The sequence below is a fragment of the Lithobates pipiens genome, unplaced genomic scaffold, assembly GCF_037356315.1.
Source record: "Lithobates pipiens isolate NorthernLeopardFrog02 unplaced genomic scaffold, aLitPip1_a1.2 Scaffold_25, whole genome shotgun sequence".
Lineage (NCBI taxonomy): Eukaryota > Metazoa > Chordata > Amphibia > Anura > Ranidae > Lithobates > Lithobates pipiens.
The window spans coordinates 28,523,044-28,540,906 of NW_027507787.1; the positions used below are offsets into that span (position 1 = coordinate 28,523,044).

At 41.8% G+C, this 17,863-nt stretch overlaps 1 protein-coding gene across 1 annotated transcript; it reads left to right on the forward strand.

Moving 5' to 3' along the window:
- Positions 1-1,305: 1,305 nt before the first annotated feature.
- Positions 1,306-13,512, forward strand: LOC143930160 (protein IFIT1 homolog B-like). Its single transcript, XM_077454187.1, has 2 exons — positions 1,306-1,469; positions 9,794-13,512. Exons 1-2 carry the CDS (start codon positions 1,465-1,467, stop codon positions 11,046-11,048), a joined length of 1,260 nt encoding a protein of 419 aa, XP_077310313.1. The 5' UTR covers positions 1,306-1,464; the 3' UTR covers positions 11,049-13,512.
- The last annotated feature ends 4,351 nt before the right edge of the window (positions 13,513-17,863 follow it).

Here is a 17,863-nt window from a genome sequence, read left to right on the forward strand (position 1 = left end):
TATGCGTTTTCTTTGCTTCGCGAGCTCGCGGGGACGGCGGGCGCTTTAAAAAAATTTTTTTATTTTTTTTATTTATTTTATTTATTTTAAAATGACTAAATTGTTTAAAATAAAAAATTTGATCACTTTTATTGCTGTCACAAGGAATGTAAACATCCCTTGTGACAGTAATAGGCGGTGACAGGTACTCTTTATGGAGGGATCGGGGGTCTAAAAGACCCCCCACCCCTCCTTTAGACTTCAGTGTATTCAGATCGCCGAAAACGGCGATTCTGAATACCGGATATTTTTTTTTAAACCGGCGCCATTGGCAGCCGAGTAAACGGGAAGTGACGTCATGACGTCGCTTCCGTGTTTACTATGAGGAGACTGGAATGAAGCCGATTACGGCTTCGTTCCAGTTCCTCCCCAGCGGCCGGAGGCATCGGATGGCGAATCGGTGCTCCCGATCGAGCGGGAGCACCGGTAACAGCGGCGGGAGGCGGCGGGAGGGGGGGACGTCCCCTCCCGCTCCTCCGGCATAACAGCCGAGCGGCTTTTAGCCGCATCGGTTGTTATGCCTGGATAGCCAATCGCCCGCTGAACAAAACGGTACCGGGATGATGCCCGCACCTGCATACCCCCCGGAAGCCGAGTACACACATCTGCGTACGCTCGGCGGGAAAGGGTTAACAAGACACGTGGACACTCATTAAAATGAGAAGAAAAGAGGTTTAACCTTAAACTACGTAGAGGGTTCTTTACTGTAATGCCGCGTACACACGACCGGACTTTCCAGCAGAATAGTTCAGACGGAATCATTCCGTCGGATATTCTGATCATGTATGGGATAATCCGATCGTTTTTCTTTAAGAAATTTCCGATGGACCTAGAAATAGAACATGTTTCAAATCTATCTGACGGACTCAATTCCTATCGGGAAAACCGACGGACCAAATAAGATGCAAGGGCAGCTATTGGCTACTGGCTATTGAACTTCCTTTTCTAGTCCTGTCGTACGTCATCACGTTCAAAACGAACGGACTTTCGAACTGACTTTAGTCCGTTCGTGTGTGGGCAAGTCCGTTCGTTCAGAAGTCCGTCGTAACTTAGTCGAAAGTCCGTCGGGAAGACCGTCGGACCTTTTCTGCAGGAAATTCCAGTCGTGTGTCTGCGGCATTAGAGTGACAATAATGTGGAGGGGGGGGGATTGATAGTTGATGGACTTGTGTCTTTTTTCAACCTCACATATTATGTAACTATTTAACTATATAGCTGCATGGGCTACTCTGGTTATTGTTTGCCCAGGTCACTTCTCTGAAAACACCAAGTTTCAGTTTCCATTCTTCATTTTATCATCATGGAACATGGTCATGTCATGTGGTATGCATCTAACTCTATATATATAAAGAATTTTATCCAACAGGCATATCAAGAAGCTCCAGGCAACGGCATAGGCAATACACTTGAAGACAACAACACAGAATGAGGTAAGAAACTATTATCATCCAAAGTGCTAGTAGTGACCAGACACCTCTAGCTTTAAATTTATCTTCTAGCTGATTCTATGTACCTGTTCACAATCTTTGCTATTAGAAAAAAATTTTTTTATTTTTTATTCATTGTTCTGTGACCTTATATTTTTTAGATACTATACAATATATAGATGTTTCCAGGTTTGCGTACTACTTTTTTATATAGCCACTACATAATGTCCCTTGATATCTTATTCTCCTGCATTATAAGACAATGGATTATTCTGGCTCTACTTAAAGCGGAGATCTGCCGATTTATTTATTTTTTTTTTTAAGTCAGCAGCTACAAATACTGCCGCTGCTGACTTTTAAAATAACGACACTTACCTGTCCAGGGCGCCCACGATGTTGGCACCCAAAGCCGATCTATCCCTCAGCTGTCGGGTGCTGCCGCCGCACCCTTCTGTAAGGGAATCAGGAAGTGAAGCCTTGTGACTTCACTTCCTGGTTCCCTACTGTGCATGCGCGACTCGCACTGCACTATCCCATTGGTCCCTGCTGTCTTCTGGGACCTGTGTGTCTCCCAGAAGACAGTGGGGTGGGCAGAGAAGCGCCAGAAGTGGCGTAGATACCTGGGGGTGGCTCGGGTAATTTTGCCCGGAAATGGGAGCAAAGTAGCTGTATTAGACAGATATCTGCTCCCCCTCCCCCCTGAAAGGTGTCAAATGTGACTCCAGAGAGGGGGAGGAACCGAAAAAGCAGAAGTTCAATTTTTGGGTGGAACACTTTAAGGTAAATGTAGGCATTAAAAATCCACCATCCATTTATACACTTCCTGCTCAAAGATTTGGAGCAAAATTTTGTTGTGTAGATGTATGTCTGGAGTCAAGTGATCAGATGGCCTTTTGTGTCTGCTTTTCTGCTGTAAGAGGATTATATCAAGGATATATCTAAACGGCAATGACACACTGTATACTGCCAGCAGCACCTGCTGATCAAAACAAGTTTTCTGCATTCCCCTTAATTCACCTTTGACAGCAGTCGATCAAATGATAATAAAGTACCTTATAGAGCAGGGGTAGGCAACCTCGGCACTCCAGCTGTGGTGAAACTACAAATCCCATCATGCCTCTGCCTCTAGAAGCCATGGCTGTGATTGTCAGGGTCTTGCAATGTCTCATGGGACTTGTAGTTTCAAAACAGCTGGAGGGCCAAGGTTGCCTACCCATGTTATAGAGAGACCAAAGTAATAATAGGTTGAGAACTGTTGTCTTTCTATTGTAACCGCTTCCAGACCACCCATTGCACAATTACTGAGGCAGGGTGGCCCGGCTGCGCGAAACAACATACCTGTATGTTGTTTCCTCATCGGGGTCTAGGGCACGTGCTGCCGGCAACCCACTCCCACTGTGATTGGTCACAGCTGGAGTCTATCAGCAGGTCCGGCAGCCACGATGGTTGCCAGGACCCACCGATGGTTCACAGGAGAGGCAGAGCAGCTGTGTTCCTCCGGTTAAGCCATTCCCCACACAGTTAGAAATCACTTCCTAGGAGCACACTTAACGCTTTCATTGCCCCTGATGTTAACTCCTTCCCTGCCAGTGTCGTTAGTACAGTGAGAGTGCATTTTTTAGCACTGATCACTATTAATGTCACTGGTCCCCAAAAAGTGTCACTTAGTGTCTGATTTGTCCGCCGCAATGTCACAGTCACTAAAAATTGCTGATCGCCGCTATTACTATTAAAAAATAAAAAATAAAATGCTATAAAAATATTCCATAGTTTGTAAGCCAATCAATATACGCCTATTGGGATTTTTTACCAAAAACATCTAACAGAATACATATTGGCCTAAATTGATGAATTGAATTAGATTTTTTTATTGGATGTGTTTTTATAGCAGAAAGTAAAAATTTATATATTTTTTTAAATTGTCTGCCTTTTCTTATCGATGCAGATAAAAACTGTAGAGGTGATCAAATACAACCAAAAGAAAGCTCTACTTGTGGGTAAAAAGGGACATAAATTGTATTTGTGTACAGTTTTGCATGAATGCACAATTGTCAGTTAACCACTTCAGCTCCGGACCAATAAACACCTTAAGGACCAGAGGTCTTTTTGCAATTTCGCACTGCGCTGCTTTAACTGGTAATTGCGCGGTCATGCAATATTGCACCCAAACGAAATTTGCGTCCTTTTCTTCCCACAAATAGAGCTTTCTTTTGATGGTATTTGATTGCCTCTGCGATTTTTTTTTTTTTGCGATATAAATGGAAAAAGAGCGAAAATTTTGAAAAAAAAATATATTTTCTTCTTTTTGTTATAAGAAAAATCGAATAAACTAAATTTTAGTCATACATTGAGGGCAAAATTTATTCAGCCACATGTCTTTAGTAAAAAAAATGTCAATAAGCGTATATTTTTTGGTTTGCGCAAAAGTTATAGCGTCTACAAACTAGAGTACATTTTCTGGAATTTACACAGCATTTAATTTATGACTGCCGATCTCATTTCTTGAGGTGCTAAAATGGCAGGGCAGTACAAATCCCCCCAAAATGACCCCATTTTGGAAAGTAGACACCCCAAGGAAATTGCTGATGGGTATGTTGAGCCCATTGAATATTTATTTTTTTTGTCCTAAAGGATTGAATAATGACAAAAAAAAAAAAAAAAATTTTTACAAAAAGTTGTCACTAAATGATATATTGCTCACACATGCCATGGTTATATGTGGAATTGCACCCCAAAATATATTCCGCTACTTCTCCCGAGTATGGGGATACCACATGTGTGGGACTTTTTGGGAGTCTAGTCGCGCACGGCACCCCGAAAACCAATCACCACCTTCAGGATTTCTAAGGGTGCAAATTTTTGATTTAACTCCTCACTACCTATCACAGTTTCGAAGGCCATAAAATGCCAAAATAGCACAAAACCCCCCAAAATTACCCCATTTTGGAAAGTAGACACCCCAAGCTATTTACTGAGAGGCATGTTGAGTCCATGGAATATTTTATATTTTGCCACAAGTTGCGGGAATATTACAAACTTTTTTTTTTTTGCACAAAGTTGTCACTAAATGATATATTGCTCACACATGCTATGGGCATATGTGAAATGACACCCCAAAATACATTCTGCTGCTTCTCCCGAGTATGGGGATACCACATGTGGGGGACTTTTTGGGAGCCTAGCCACGTACGGAACCCCGAAAACCAAGCACTGCCTTCCGGATTTAAATATAAAATGCTACCAAAAAACCTGTTAGCGATCGCAGGGATCAGGCCTGACTCTGCGATCGCTGCAGTTATGTGTTTAGTGTTTTGTAAGTGACAGTGATCGATCGATACTGCACTTGGGTGGGCTTGGCAGAGGGGCAAAACGCAGGTGCTAGCAGGTATCTGGGCTGATCCCGCTAACAATGCGTTTTTTTGGAACCCTAAACTGCTGGGGACGCTAGTATAGATCTGATCAGATCAGATATTGATCTGTTCAGATTCTATAGCACTACGGGAGGTGTATGCTTTGCGCGTGGGTGTTAGCGGTACTGGCACTAACCTAGCGCTGCCTGGGGCGACGCAGACCCTGACCCTAAAACCTAATTGATATCACCCGCCGGGTGATCAGGGGGTTAAACCTTTATTGGGTAATAAATGGTGGGTGCCCTGATGCTATAAAAAACAAACTAACCAGAGTCACCCGTAACACTTATACGGTGATCAGTGGTGAAAGGGTTAACTAGGGGCAATCAGGGGGTTCAAATTTTTATTAGGTAGTATATGGGGGTCCCTGGCGCTATATAAAAACCTGACGGGGAACCTAAATAACTAACTGGCTAACCAGCGTCACCAGTGACACTTATACTGTGATCGCTGGTGAAAGGGGGTGAAAGGGTTAACTAGCAGCAATCAGGGGGTTAAAACCATTATTGGGTAGTATATCGGGGTACCTAGCGCTATAAAAACCTGGCGGTGAACCTAAAAAAATAACTAGCTACCTAGCGACACATGCAGCGATCAGAAAAATGATCGCTTAGTGACACTGGCAAAAGGGGGTGAAAGGGTTAACTAGCGGCAATCAGGGGGTTAAAACCATTATTGGGTAGTATATCGGGGTACCTAGCGCTATAAAAACCTGGCGGTGAACCTAAAAAAATAACTAGTTACCTAGCGACACATGCAGCGATCAGAAAAATGATCGCTTAGTGACACTGGCAAAAGGGAGTGAAAGGGTTAACTAGCGGCAATCAGGGGGTTAAAACCATTATTGGGTAGTATATCGGGGTACCTAGCGCTATAAAAACCTGGCGGTGAACCTAAAAAAATAACTAGCTACCTAGCGACTGTAGCGACACTAATGCAGCGATCAGAAAAACGATTGCTTAGTGACACTGGCAAAAGGGGGTGAAAGGGTTAACTAGCGGCAATCAGGGGGTTAAAACCATTATTGGGTAGTATATCGGGGTACCTAGCGATATAAAAACCTGGCGGTGAACCTAAAAAAATAACTAGCTACCTAGCGACACATGCAGCGATCAGAAAAATGATCGCTTTGTGACACTGGCAAAAGGGGGTGAAAGGGTTAACTCTAGGGGCAATCAGGGGGTTAAATCTTTATTGGGGGGTGATAGGGGGCTACCCTGGACCTAACACTAACTGTCCTGACAGTTTTTACTGTCACAACTGACACTGAATGCATTGATCAGTAAAGAAATGATCAATGCAATCAGTGACACTGTGACTGGGGGGGGGGGATCGGGGGGGGGATCGGGGGGGGGGGGGTTTGTGTGCCTGTGTGTACCTACATGTCAGTGTAGTGTTGGTGCACACTTACTATTAGTCTTCTCCTTGTAGTCCGGTCAAAAAGACCGCCCCGAGGAGAATGGCATCACTTCCTCCTTCCTGTGTAAACAATACACAGTGGGAGGAAGCTTCTCATTGGCCAGGAGCGATCCAGAGGGGGTGGCCGAAAACCAATGGCCATCCCCTCATCACGGAGCGCTCCTGGACCGAACCGGACCGTCGTATCCAGCGGGAGGGGGTCCGATCGGACCCCCCACCCGCTGGAAGGCAGGCACGTACATCTACGTGATTGTGCCTGCCTGTGCCATTGTGTTGACGTACATTGGCAATACGGCGGTCCTGAAGTGGTTAAAGCAACGCAGTGCCGTATCGCAGGAAATGGTCTGGTCATTTAGGGATGAGCTTGATGTTCGAGTCGAACGTACGTATAATAACCAAAAGAAAAAAGAAAGTGGCATACATTGAGTATTTGATACCCAGAAAAAAAACATTTTTTTTTGATTACCCCCTGCTCTATAAAAGAAAATTATTTTTAGTAATAATCATGAAATGATATGAATTGTAAAAATGGCCAGAAAAGAAACACAGTAAAAATCCCCTAACACTGGAGCTCAGTGGAGGAATGCCCCCTTACTTTAAGTTGTATTAAACCCTAAACCAAAAATGACCGATCATTAGATGCAATGGCTACATTAATCTTCTACTTTTTTCCCCCCCCCTCTTTTTTCCCTTGGTGATCTGGCCAGTAATTTACCTCCTGTACTAGGGTACCCCCATTCTGGATGAATGAGCACAGGGGCACAGCGGACAGGAGTATTGCCAGTCTTAGGTAGGGGAGCGTTAAATGTAGACATGTGCGATTTGTTTTGTTATGAATTGAAATTTGGACTATTATTATTATACAGGTTTTATATAGCGCCAACAGTTTGCTCAGTGCTTTACAACATGACTAGCACTATAGTAATCAATTTCAATGAATCTCAAATAAATTATAATGAAATTAATTATCCAAATTCGAAAAAGAAAATGAATTTAAATTCAAACTCAAAAATGTATTTGAAATCAAAAATGTATTCAAAATGGAAACATATTGCAATAAATACAGTACATTATAAAAGTGAAAAAGGACGATTCCTACTTAGGCTGCTTAACCACTTAAGGCCTGAAAGGATTTACTACCTTAATGAACAGGCCTTTTTTTGCCTTTTTTCTGCGTTACTTTGACAATTGCGCTGTCGTGTGACGCTGTACCCAAACAAAATTTATGTTTTTTTTTGCCATAAATCTTTCTTTTAGTGGTATTTGATCACCTCTGTGATTTTTATTTTTTGCGCTATAAACAAAAAAATAGCGACAATCTTTTTAAAAAAAGCTATACTTTTTACTTTTTGCTATAATAATTGTCCCCAAAAAAATATAAAAAAAACAATTTCCTCCTCAGTTTAGACTGATCTATATTCTTGTACATTTTGGTCAAAAAATCGCAATAAACGTATATTGATTGGTTTGCGCAAAAATTATAGCATCTACAAAATAGGGAATAGATTTAAGGCATTTTTATTATTATTTTTTTTTTCTAGTAATGGAGGTGATCTGTGATTTTTTGCATTACTGCGATATTGCGGCAGACAGATCCGACACCTAACTGGCATTTTTGACATTTTTTTGGGAACCAGTGACATTATTACAGTAATCAGTGCTAGAAATATGCACTGTTATTGTACTAATAACACTGGAAAAGAAGAGGTTAACATCAGGGGCGATCAAGGGGTTAAATGTGTCTATTTTGTTTTATTCTATTCTATTCTTTTCTATTATATTATATTTTTTCTATTTTATTCTATGCTATTATATTTTTGTATTATATTCTATTCTGTTCTATTTTTTACTAATTTTTTTCTATTCTGTTCTATTCCATTTTCTATTGTATTTATTTAAGTCTATTCTGTTTTGTTATTTTCTTTTCTATTCTATTATTTTCTATTCTATTCAATTCTCTTTTATAAACCACCTGAACACCCTGCAAGTGTTTTCTAACTTTATGGGGAGTGGGCTACCTGGGGAAACACACAGATCCGTCTTCCTGCATAGCAGAAAGACAGGACCTGTGTGCTCTCCCCTGTCAGAACGGAGATTTGCCTTGTTTACACAGGCGGATCTTCATTCTGCCACTGTGGGAAATGATCGCGTGTGGCCGTTGGACATCGAGTCTGCCCCACCCGCTGGCCAGTGGGCACCTCCGAGCCGAAATACAATGATGGCGATTCGTGGGAACGAGCCGACCTGCTGCAGTACAATGACTGTGTCTTGACGGCTAGTGGTTAATAAAAGAGAATGGAATAGAATAGAAAATAATAGAATAGAAAATAAAATAAAACAGAATAGACTAAAATACAATAGAAAATGGAATAGGACAAAATAGAAAGGAATAGAATAGTAAAAAAATAGAACAGAATATAATATAATAAAAAAAAAGAATATAATAGCATAGAATAAAATAGAAAAAATAGAATAGAAAAGAATAGAATAGAATAAAACAAAACAGACTAGAACAGAGAATAAAATAGAACCGAATAGAATATAAAAGAATAGAATAAGAAAAAATAGAATAGAAAATAAAATAATAGATTAGAAAAAAATAGAATAGAAAACAAATTAATAATTTTAACATAACACATATGACAAAACTAAATTATTAAGTTATTGAACTAATCCAAATCGGGACAAAACTAATTTTACTGTTGTGAACATCTCCAGATAAATGTACTAGCATATTTAGATACACTAAGTAATAGAAGACAAATTTTATAAACATTTACAGCAAACTGTTTTTTTCTCCTTTTAGCATGAAGGTTTACATAAAACAGACAGATAATTGTAAGTGCCCCTGCCAGTATTAAATGGTTTGTTTCATCCCTGTAAACTGATCAAGTCTGCAAGAGAGCTTGCTCTTCTGAAAAAAAAAACAGACTTACTGGATGGATCACCAAATGAAAATAGAAGAAAACTTAAAAAAAAGAAAAATAATGCAGCCATCATATCTGTGAATTTGTAAGCTGCAATATAATAAATGTTTGCTTTTGGGTTTAATACTACTTTAATAGGCTGCTGAAAAGTGAATTCTTACATTGTTGATCAGTAGGAAGACTTCCCCCCTCAGAGACAGTTAAAATGATAATTAATGTCAGTGATTACTGAGAGACAGAAATTCTTCATTGCTCGGCCCCTAGCAAACACAAGGTGAGCCCTAAGGTTCCATAGAACATTGGTTTAGAAAGGACACACAAGAGATTAGTGGGCTGCTGTGGACAGTAAAACAGTACTTATTTTAAATACTAATAAATGATGTGCAATTTTTTCTCACTTTCTGAACTGGTTGTTAGTGTATATTCCAGTCATCCCAAACAATAAAATGTTTTTGGGTTGAACTATCAGCCAGACATATGGCCCTCATATAATATTGTACCTTATAATCCTCCTGAGGCATGTCTTTAATTAATGACCCTTTTTAATGCATGGTTTTCTTTAACTTTTCAGTGACATCTTAAAGAATTCCTTGATGGATCGTCTATTGAAACTTCAATGCCATTTTACTTGGGACCTTCTTGGAGAAGATGTAGACATTGATAATGTGGAAGAACGGCTAAATGACCAGATTGTGTTTTTGCCAGATGCACTCAAACACAGGATGTATAATCTCCTGGCTTACCTAAAGCATCTCAAAGGAGACCATGAGGAAGCCATGATCCAGCTCCAAAAAGCTGAGGCTCAGATCCAGAAATCCAGCATATCAGAAGACACAGATGTTAGGAGAACTGTCATGTATGCTAACTTTGCTTGGGTTTGTTACCACCAGAACCAGTTTAACAAGAGTTTTACCTATGCAGAAAAGGTAGAGACCATTTTAAAGCAATATGAGTCTCCTCCAAAGAAAAACACTCTTATGTTAGATATATATGGTGAACAAGGCTGGACTTACTTATCCTTTATAGGAAAATACTATCAATGGGCTGCTGAGTGCTTTGAAAAAGCTCTAGGACTTGACCCAGAAGATCCAGAATTGAATTCAGGCTATGCCATGGCTGTGTATAGAATAGAAGGTTTCAGCAACAGCAGCAACACAGAAAAAAGATCTTTTAAACTCTTGGAACGAGCTGTTAGATTAAATCCTAGAGATACAGTGATGAAGGTTCTCCTTGCTTTGAAATATCTAGATATGAATAAATATAATCAAGGAACTATGTTAGTAGAACAAGCTCTGCAAGAACAACCAGAATCTCCATATGTTCTTCGATATGTGGCAACATTTTACAGAAAAAATAGACAGCTGGATCAAGCTATTGCAACGTTGAAGAAAGTACTCTGTTTAACTCCTACCTCCTGTCCTGTTTATTATCAACTTGCCAAGTGCTACACATGTTTGATAAGAAAGCCCACCTATTATAATACGCAGCAAAATGCTGAAGCCATTGCAAATGCAAAATTTTACTCGCAAAAGGCTGTTGAGTTAAACAGGTCATCTGTGGGACCTCACATTTTATTGGCTCGTGTATACATGAAAGCTAATGAACACCAAAAGGCAAAAGAAGAATTTGACAAAACTCTGACCATGAATGATATGTGGCCTGAACAGAAACAAGAGCTCCATTTCTACTGGGCAAAATATTTAATACATTCTAGACAATCTAAGTCTGAAGCAGTAAGGCATTTTAATGAAGTGGTGAAGATACAAAGTCCATCCTGGTTTAGAGAAAATGCCATAAAAGAACTGCAAAGTCTTGATAAACCATGATTGTCCAAAATTCAATGGATGCCACCGGACATGCTTTGCTTGGGTACATCCACCAGCAAAGAGGACAGGACTACAACAAAGCTCTTCTACTGGAGCCAGACAACCAGGAGTACTTAGAAGCTTGTTCTGCTTTTCAAGACACATTATTATAACATAATGTTGTTCTAAAAAAATTAGACGATGAGAATGTACTAACTTAGACTATAGCAGTCATTATTTCCTCTGATCTTAACTGCTCTGACTATTGAAATGTCAATTTGGCTATGATTACTACACATTGCATTGATTTTGGCAACGCCTTTTGCATAAACCTGGTGATATTACCTAATAATGATTTACTACAAACCAAAGTGGCGTACCAACGGGGGGGGGGGGGGGGGTGTTAGGGGCCAGTCTGTCCCGGGTGCCACACCACATTGTGGGGGGTGTTAGCCCGGTGCCCCCGGCCCTCCACGAGTGAAGCGGCGACATTGGGGCGCCAGGCACAGGCAGCAGTGGCGGCGCTGAAGCTGTCAAAGCAGGGAGAGGTGAGCTGTGACAGGGTGCAGACCTTACCTGGTTGACTAACACCCAGGGCCGGCCACCAGATTCACTCTGCGCCTCTTACAGCCAGGGAAGAGAGACAGTGAGCAGCACTGAAAAGAGGATGGGCGGCAACTGCTGGACTTAACTTTTCAAGTTAACCAGCAGGTGATTGATTGCTAGGTGATCCTAGCAACCAATTATTAGCTTGTTAATATGAAAAATTAACTCCAGCAGTTCCCACCCTCTGTTCTGTGCTGCTGTGTCACCAGCTCTGAATGCATGCCCCAGTAAGGTAGGAAGGGGCATTGTGTAATGTGCAGGGGTCCCGAGCTGAGGGGCAATGTGTATTGTGCAGGGGTCCCAAGAGGGGGGGGTGGGGGGTCATTGTGTAATATGCAGGGGTCCAGAGCTGGGGGGCTGTGTGTAGTGTGCAGGGGTCCAGAGCTTGGGGGGCTGTGTATAATGTGCAGGGGTCCAGAGCTGGGGGGAATGTGTAATGTGCAGGGATCTAGAGCTGGGGGTGGGGGGGCAATGTGTAATATGCAGGGATCCAGAGCTGTGGGGGGCTGTGTAATGTGTAGGGGTCCAGAGCTGTGGGGGGCTGTGTAATGTGTAGGGGTCCAGAGCTGTGGGGGGCTGTGTAAAGTGCAGGGGTCAAGAGCTGTGTGGGGGCTGTGTAATGTGTAGGGGTCCAGAGCTGTGGGGGGCTGTATAATGTGCAGGGATCCAGAGATAGTGTGGGGGCTGTGTAATCTGCAGGGGTCCAGACCTCTGGGGTGGGCTGTGTAGTGTAAATGGGGTCCAGGGCTGCAGGGGGCTGTGTAATGTAAAGGGGTCCACAGGTGCAGTTGTGGAGAGGGGATACACAGTAGTGACAAAGAGATATTGGTGGTGCAGAGGAGTGCAGGGGGCACAGTGGGGTGTTTTTACATTTTAAATTTGGGGGGGGTGCCAGATATAGGATCCAACCCGGATGCCAAATGCTCATCCCCTCAGATAATCCAATCCTATTTCTCACTTATGAAACTGTGCTAGAGGAATTACTGAGTCAGGCCAGTTATTAGTGTTTATTAACCCCCCCAAAAAATGATTCTGTTTCCCTAAAGCATGTTACACAGCACAGTGCTTGTGCTGTGTAATTTGGCTCCCCATATCACCTAGAAAAAACTTGGCAAATCCTGCCTGGCTATACCCTCCCCTCTGTAAACTGACCACGGTATATCACGGCTGCCGAGCCCTGATACCATGGTTAGTTTAATCACTTTAACACCGGGCCTATTTTTCAAACTTGTTTTTTACAAGTTAAAATTATTTTTTTGCTAGAAATTACTCAGAACCCCCAAACTTTATATATATTTTCTAACACCCTAAAGAATAAAATGGCAGTCGTCACACTATATTTGCGTAGCAGTCTCACAAGCACAATTTTTTTAGCCCAGTTTTTTTATATTGTGAAAGATGATGTTACACCGAGTAAATTGATACCTAACATGTCATGCTTCAAAGTTGCGCCTGCTCATGGAATGGCGACAAACCTTTACCCTTAAAAATCTCCATATGCGACATTTAAAAAAGTATTTAGGTTGCATATTTTGAGCTACAGAGAAGATCTAGGGCTTGAATTATTGCTCTCGCTCAAACGATCGTGGCGATACCTCACATGTGTGGTTTAAACACCGTTTTCATATGTGGGCTCTACTCACGTATGCATTCGCTACTGCATGCAAGCTCGGTGGGACGAGGTGCATTTACATATTTATTTATTTTACCTTCTATTTTTAATTTTTACACTGTTTTTTAAAAAAAAATCTGTCACTTTTATTCCTATTGCAAGGAATGTAAACATCCCTTGTAATAGAAAAAAAGCATGACACGACCTCTTAAATATGAGATCTGGTGTTAAAAAGACCTCAGATCTCATATTTACGCAAAAATGCTACAGTGGTGTGAAAAAGTGTTTGCCCCCTTCCTCATTTCCTGTTCCTTTGCATGTTTGTCACACTTAAGTGTTTTGGAACATCAAACCAATTTAAACAATAGTCAAGGACAACACAAGTAAACACAAAATGCAATTTGTAAATGAAGGTGTTTATTATTAAAGGTGAAAAAAAATCCAAACCATCATGGCCCTGTGTGAAAAAGTGATTGCCCCCTAAACCTAATAACTGGTTGGGCCACCCTTAGCAGCAACAACTGCAACCAAGCGTTTGCGATAACGTGCAATGAGGCTTTTACAGCGTCCTGGAGGAATTTTGGCCCACTCATCTTTGCAGAATTGTCCTAATTCAGTTACATTAGAGGGTTTTCGAGCATGAACGGCCTTTTTAAGGTCATACCACAACATCTCAATAGGATTCAGGTCAGGACTTTGGCTAGGCCACTCCAAAGTCTTCATTTTGTTTTTCTTCAGCCATTCGGTGGTGGACTTGCTGGTGTGTTTAGGATCATTGTCCTGCTGCAGAACCCAAGTTCGTTTCAGCTTGAGTACACGAACAGATGGTCGGACATTCTCCTTCAGGATCTCTTGGTAGACAGCAGAATTCATAGTTCCTTTTATCACGGCAAGTCTTCCAGGTCCTGAAGCAGCAAAACAGCCCCAGACCATCACACTACCACCACCATATTTTACTGTTGGTATAATGTTCTTTTTATGAAATGCAGTGTTCCTTCTACGCCAGATATACTTGGACACACACCTTCCAAAGAGTTCCACTTTTGTCTCATCGGTCCATAGAATGTTGTCCCAAAAGTCTTGGGGATCATCAAGATGTGTTGTGGAGAAATTGAGATGAGCTTTGATGTTCTTTTTGCTCAGCAGTGGTTTTCTCCTTGGAACTCTGCCATGCAGGCCATTTTTGCCCAGTCTTTTCCTGATGGTGGAGGCATGAACGCTGACCTTAACTGAGGCAAGTGAGGCCTGCAGTTCCTTGGACGTTGTTGTGGGGTCTTTTGTGACCTCTTGGATGAGTCGTCGCTGCGCTCTTGGGGTAATTTTGGGCGGCCGGCCACTCCTGGGAAGGTTCACCACTGTTCCATGTCTTCGCCATTTGTGGATAATGGCTCTCACTGTGGTTCGCTGGATTCCCAAAGCTTTGGAAATGGCTTTATAACCCTTTCCAGACTGATAGATCTCAATTACTTTCTTTCTCAATTCTTCCTGAATTTCTTTGGGTCTCGGCATGATGTGTAGCTTTTAAGGATCTTCTGGTGGACCTTACTGTGTCAAGCAGCTCCTATTTAAGTGATGCCTTGATTGTGAACAGGTGTGGCAATAATCAGGCCTGGGTGTGGCTAGAGAAATTGAACTCAGGTGTGGACAACCACAGTTATAGTATGTTTTAACAAGGGGGGCAATCACTTTTTCACACAGGGCCATGATGGTTTGGATTTTTTTTCACCTTTAATAATAAACACCTTCATTTACAAATTGCATTTTGTGTTTACTTGTGTTGTCCTTGACTATTGTTTAAATTGGTTTGATGTTCCGAAACACTTAAGTGTGACAAACATGCAAAGGAACAGGAAATGAGGAAGGGGGCAAACACTTTTTCACACCACTGTATAAAAAAAAATAATAATAATTTAAATGCCATTTGAAAAAAAAAATGTTGCTTTAAGAGCTATGGGCGGAAGTGCCTTTTTGACGCTTCCGCCCTGCAATGGTATGGAGAGGGGGGGGGCCCTCTTCCCCTCACTCATCTCCATACCTAACAGGGAGAAGGACGCGATCTGGGGCACCGGAGAGCGGCGGGAGGGGGGCCCCTCTGCCGCCACCAATAAAAGTGATCTTGCGGCGAATCCGTCTCAGAGACTACTTTTATCTGAAAGTGGACCGCCCGCTGAAGAAGAGGATACCGGGGTTATGGTAGCTAGCTGCTGTCATAACAACAATATCCCTTTTCAAATAGCTGACATATAACGACGGCGGGCGCTCTGGAAGTGGTTAAATGCCTCCGTCATCCATAGCTCCTCTGTCCTCTCCTCCATCCTCTCCCCCCTCCCTCCCTGCCTGTCTTCTCCTGTGTCAGTGCCCGCCCCCTCCCCTCCTTCTGCTAAAATTACTTTTATTGTCCCATAAAATCCTCCTTGTTTCCTAATGAAGATGCTCCTGTCTCTGTGTTTTTAAAAAAAAAGCCTACTTTATCTGATTTCAGAGCGTTTACCGGTGCTCACGTGACCCTCCAGGGCAAAGTGACAATGTGGCAAATTAATATTTCACTTAGCTTAGTGAATGAGATGAAGTGGTTCTGATTTAAATTATCCAATCACATGCAAGCAAAAATATTTTTTCTCTTTTGCATGTGGTTGGGTATTTTTTACAAAGTAAACTTTTGCCAGATTCACTAAGCTATGTGAAAATTCCCTTTAAAAAAAGGGAAAATTGAATTTGCAAAGGTGACATGCTCTACTCCTTTAGCAAAACAGCCACAGTATCTCTGCCAAGGTCCCCTTGACTTGCTCACCTTGCCAGCGTTCACCCAATGTTCTTTCCTTCACTGTCACATGACTGAGGAAGTGATATTACAACCCCACTCAGTCGCAGACACTGGTGATTTTAATGAACACAATAACAAGTAAACAAAATCTCTTTAGAACAATAAAAATCTGCTTTCCTTTAATGATTTAGTTCATTTTTGTACCTCTTGATTGTCATGTGGTGTTCTGGCTTTCATTGTGTTATAACATTTTAACATTTACTGATAATAAAAATGCAATCAACAAAAATTCCTCTGAATTTCTCTGTGTCTGTATCCTAAAGTAGAATTATTTTTTTAATAGGTCAAAGGATTTTTGTCAGATTTTTTTTTCACCATCCTTGTCCCATTTTGCATATTTCCCTTCAGTTGATGTCCCATAGCCACACAGGAAGTGAATGGAAATCCCTGCAAATGAAGAGAATCCCTTAGGGACCCCCCAGGTGACCAGAACTAGTGTCACCATTGGAAGATTTTCCCTCTATTACTTTTATTGAGACAATAAAAAATGTGGGGTTTTACTTTCATTTTCAATGATAATATTAAATAGGACAAATAGAGAGGGTGAATCTCCTTAAAGCGGTAGTAAACCCGCAAATTTTTTTTTTTTTTTTTTAAACCTGCAAAGCAAAAGGCATAATGAGCTAGTATGCACCGCATACTAGCTCATTATGAAATACTTACCTTAGAACGAGGCCCCGACATCTGGCCCGATCCACGTCGAGGGAGCTGACATGCTCCCTCTGCGTCTCTTCCGGGTATCGCGGCTCCGGCGCTGTGAGTGGCCGGAGCCGCGATATCGTCACTCCCGCGCATGCGCGCGGGAGATTTCAGTCCGGCCGGATGAGCGCTGCCGGATTTTCACGGCGAGAACCCCCTTGTGCGCATGCGCCGCTGCAGTCAGCGGCGCATACCGAGGGGAATATCTCCTAAACCGTATAGGTTTAGGAGATATTTTTTTTACCTACAGGTAAGCCTTATTATAGGCTTTCCTGTAGGTAAAAGTTAAAAAATTTACCATACAACCACTTTAACAGGGGCACAGACAGCAAAAAAAAAAAAGAAAATGAATCTAACATAAAGTAGCAGCACGTTAGCCATAGCTCCCAACTGTCCCTGATTTCGAGGGACTGTCCCTGATTTCGAGGAATGTCCCTCTGTCCCTCATTCCTCCTCACTTGTCCCTCATTTTGGTCTGATCTATATAGATGTATGTAAAATGCACTTTTTATCTATCAAAAAGTGTTTCTCAGTGCTAAACCTTTCATCTGATTTCAAAATTGCTGAATTGGTAAATTCCATAAGCCAATATAAAGGAATAGTAGTGGTAAAAAAGCACTTGTGGGTTTAACCAATATTGTTTTTTTGTAGAATTCTCCTTTAAGGGGGAGGGGCAAGGGGTGTGCCCTACTCCTGCAAACTTTTGCTGAAAGGTGTCCCTTATTCCCATCTCAAAAATTTGGGAAGTATACATTAGCTAGTAAAATATTTAAAGTGAATCTGTGCTTTGTACATGAAAGGCAAAACAACAGGTTCATTTTAATGTCTCTCTCCCCAGCAGCACATACTTAACTTTCCTTTGATACCCTTCCCATATATTCAGCTACTGGGAGTGAGGAAAGACAACTGAGCGTAACTGCCAAAGCATGCGGGACAGAACGTGCAAAAGTCGCCCTCATGTGACAGAGCTGGACCAATCAGTGAGTACTAGAACTGCCACACCAAATCTCACGTCACTGTATGCCCAGAAAAACTGAGTATTTTCTGTCACAAAATTATACAGGCTGGGATACGGCAGTATGGGAGAGTGACTCG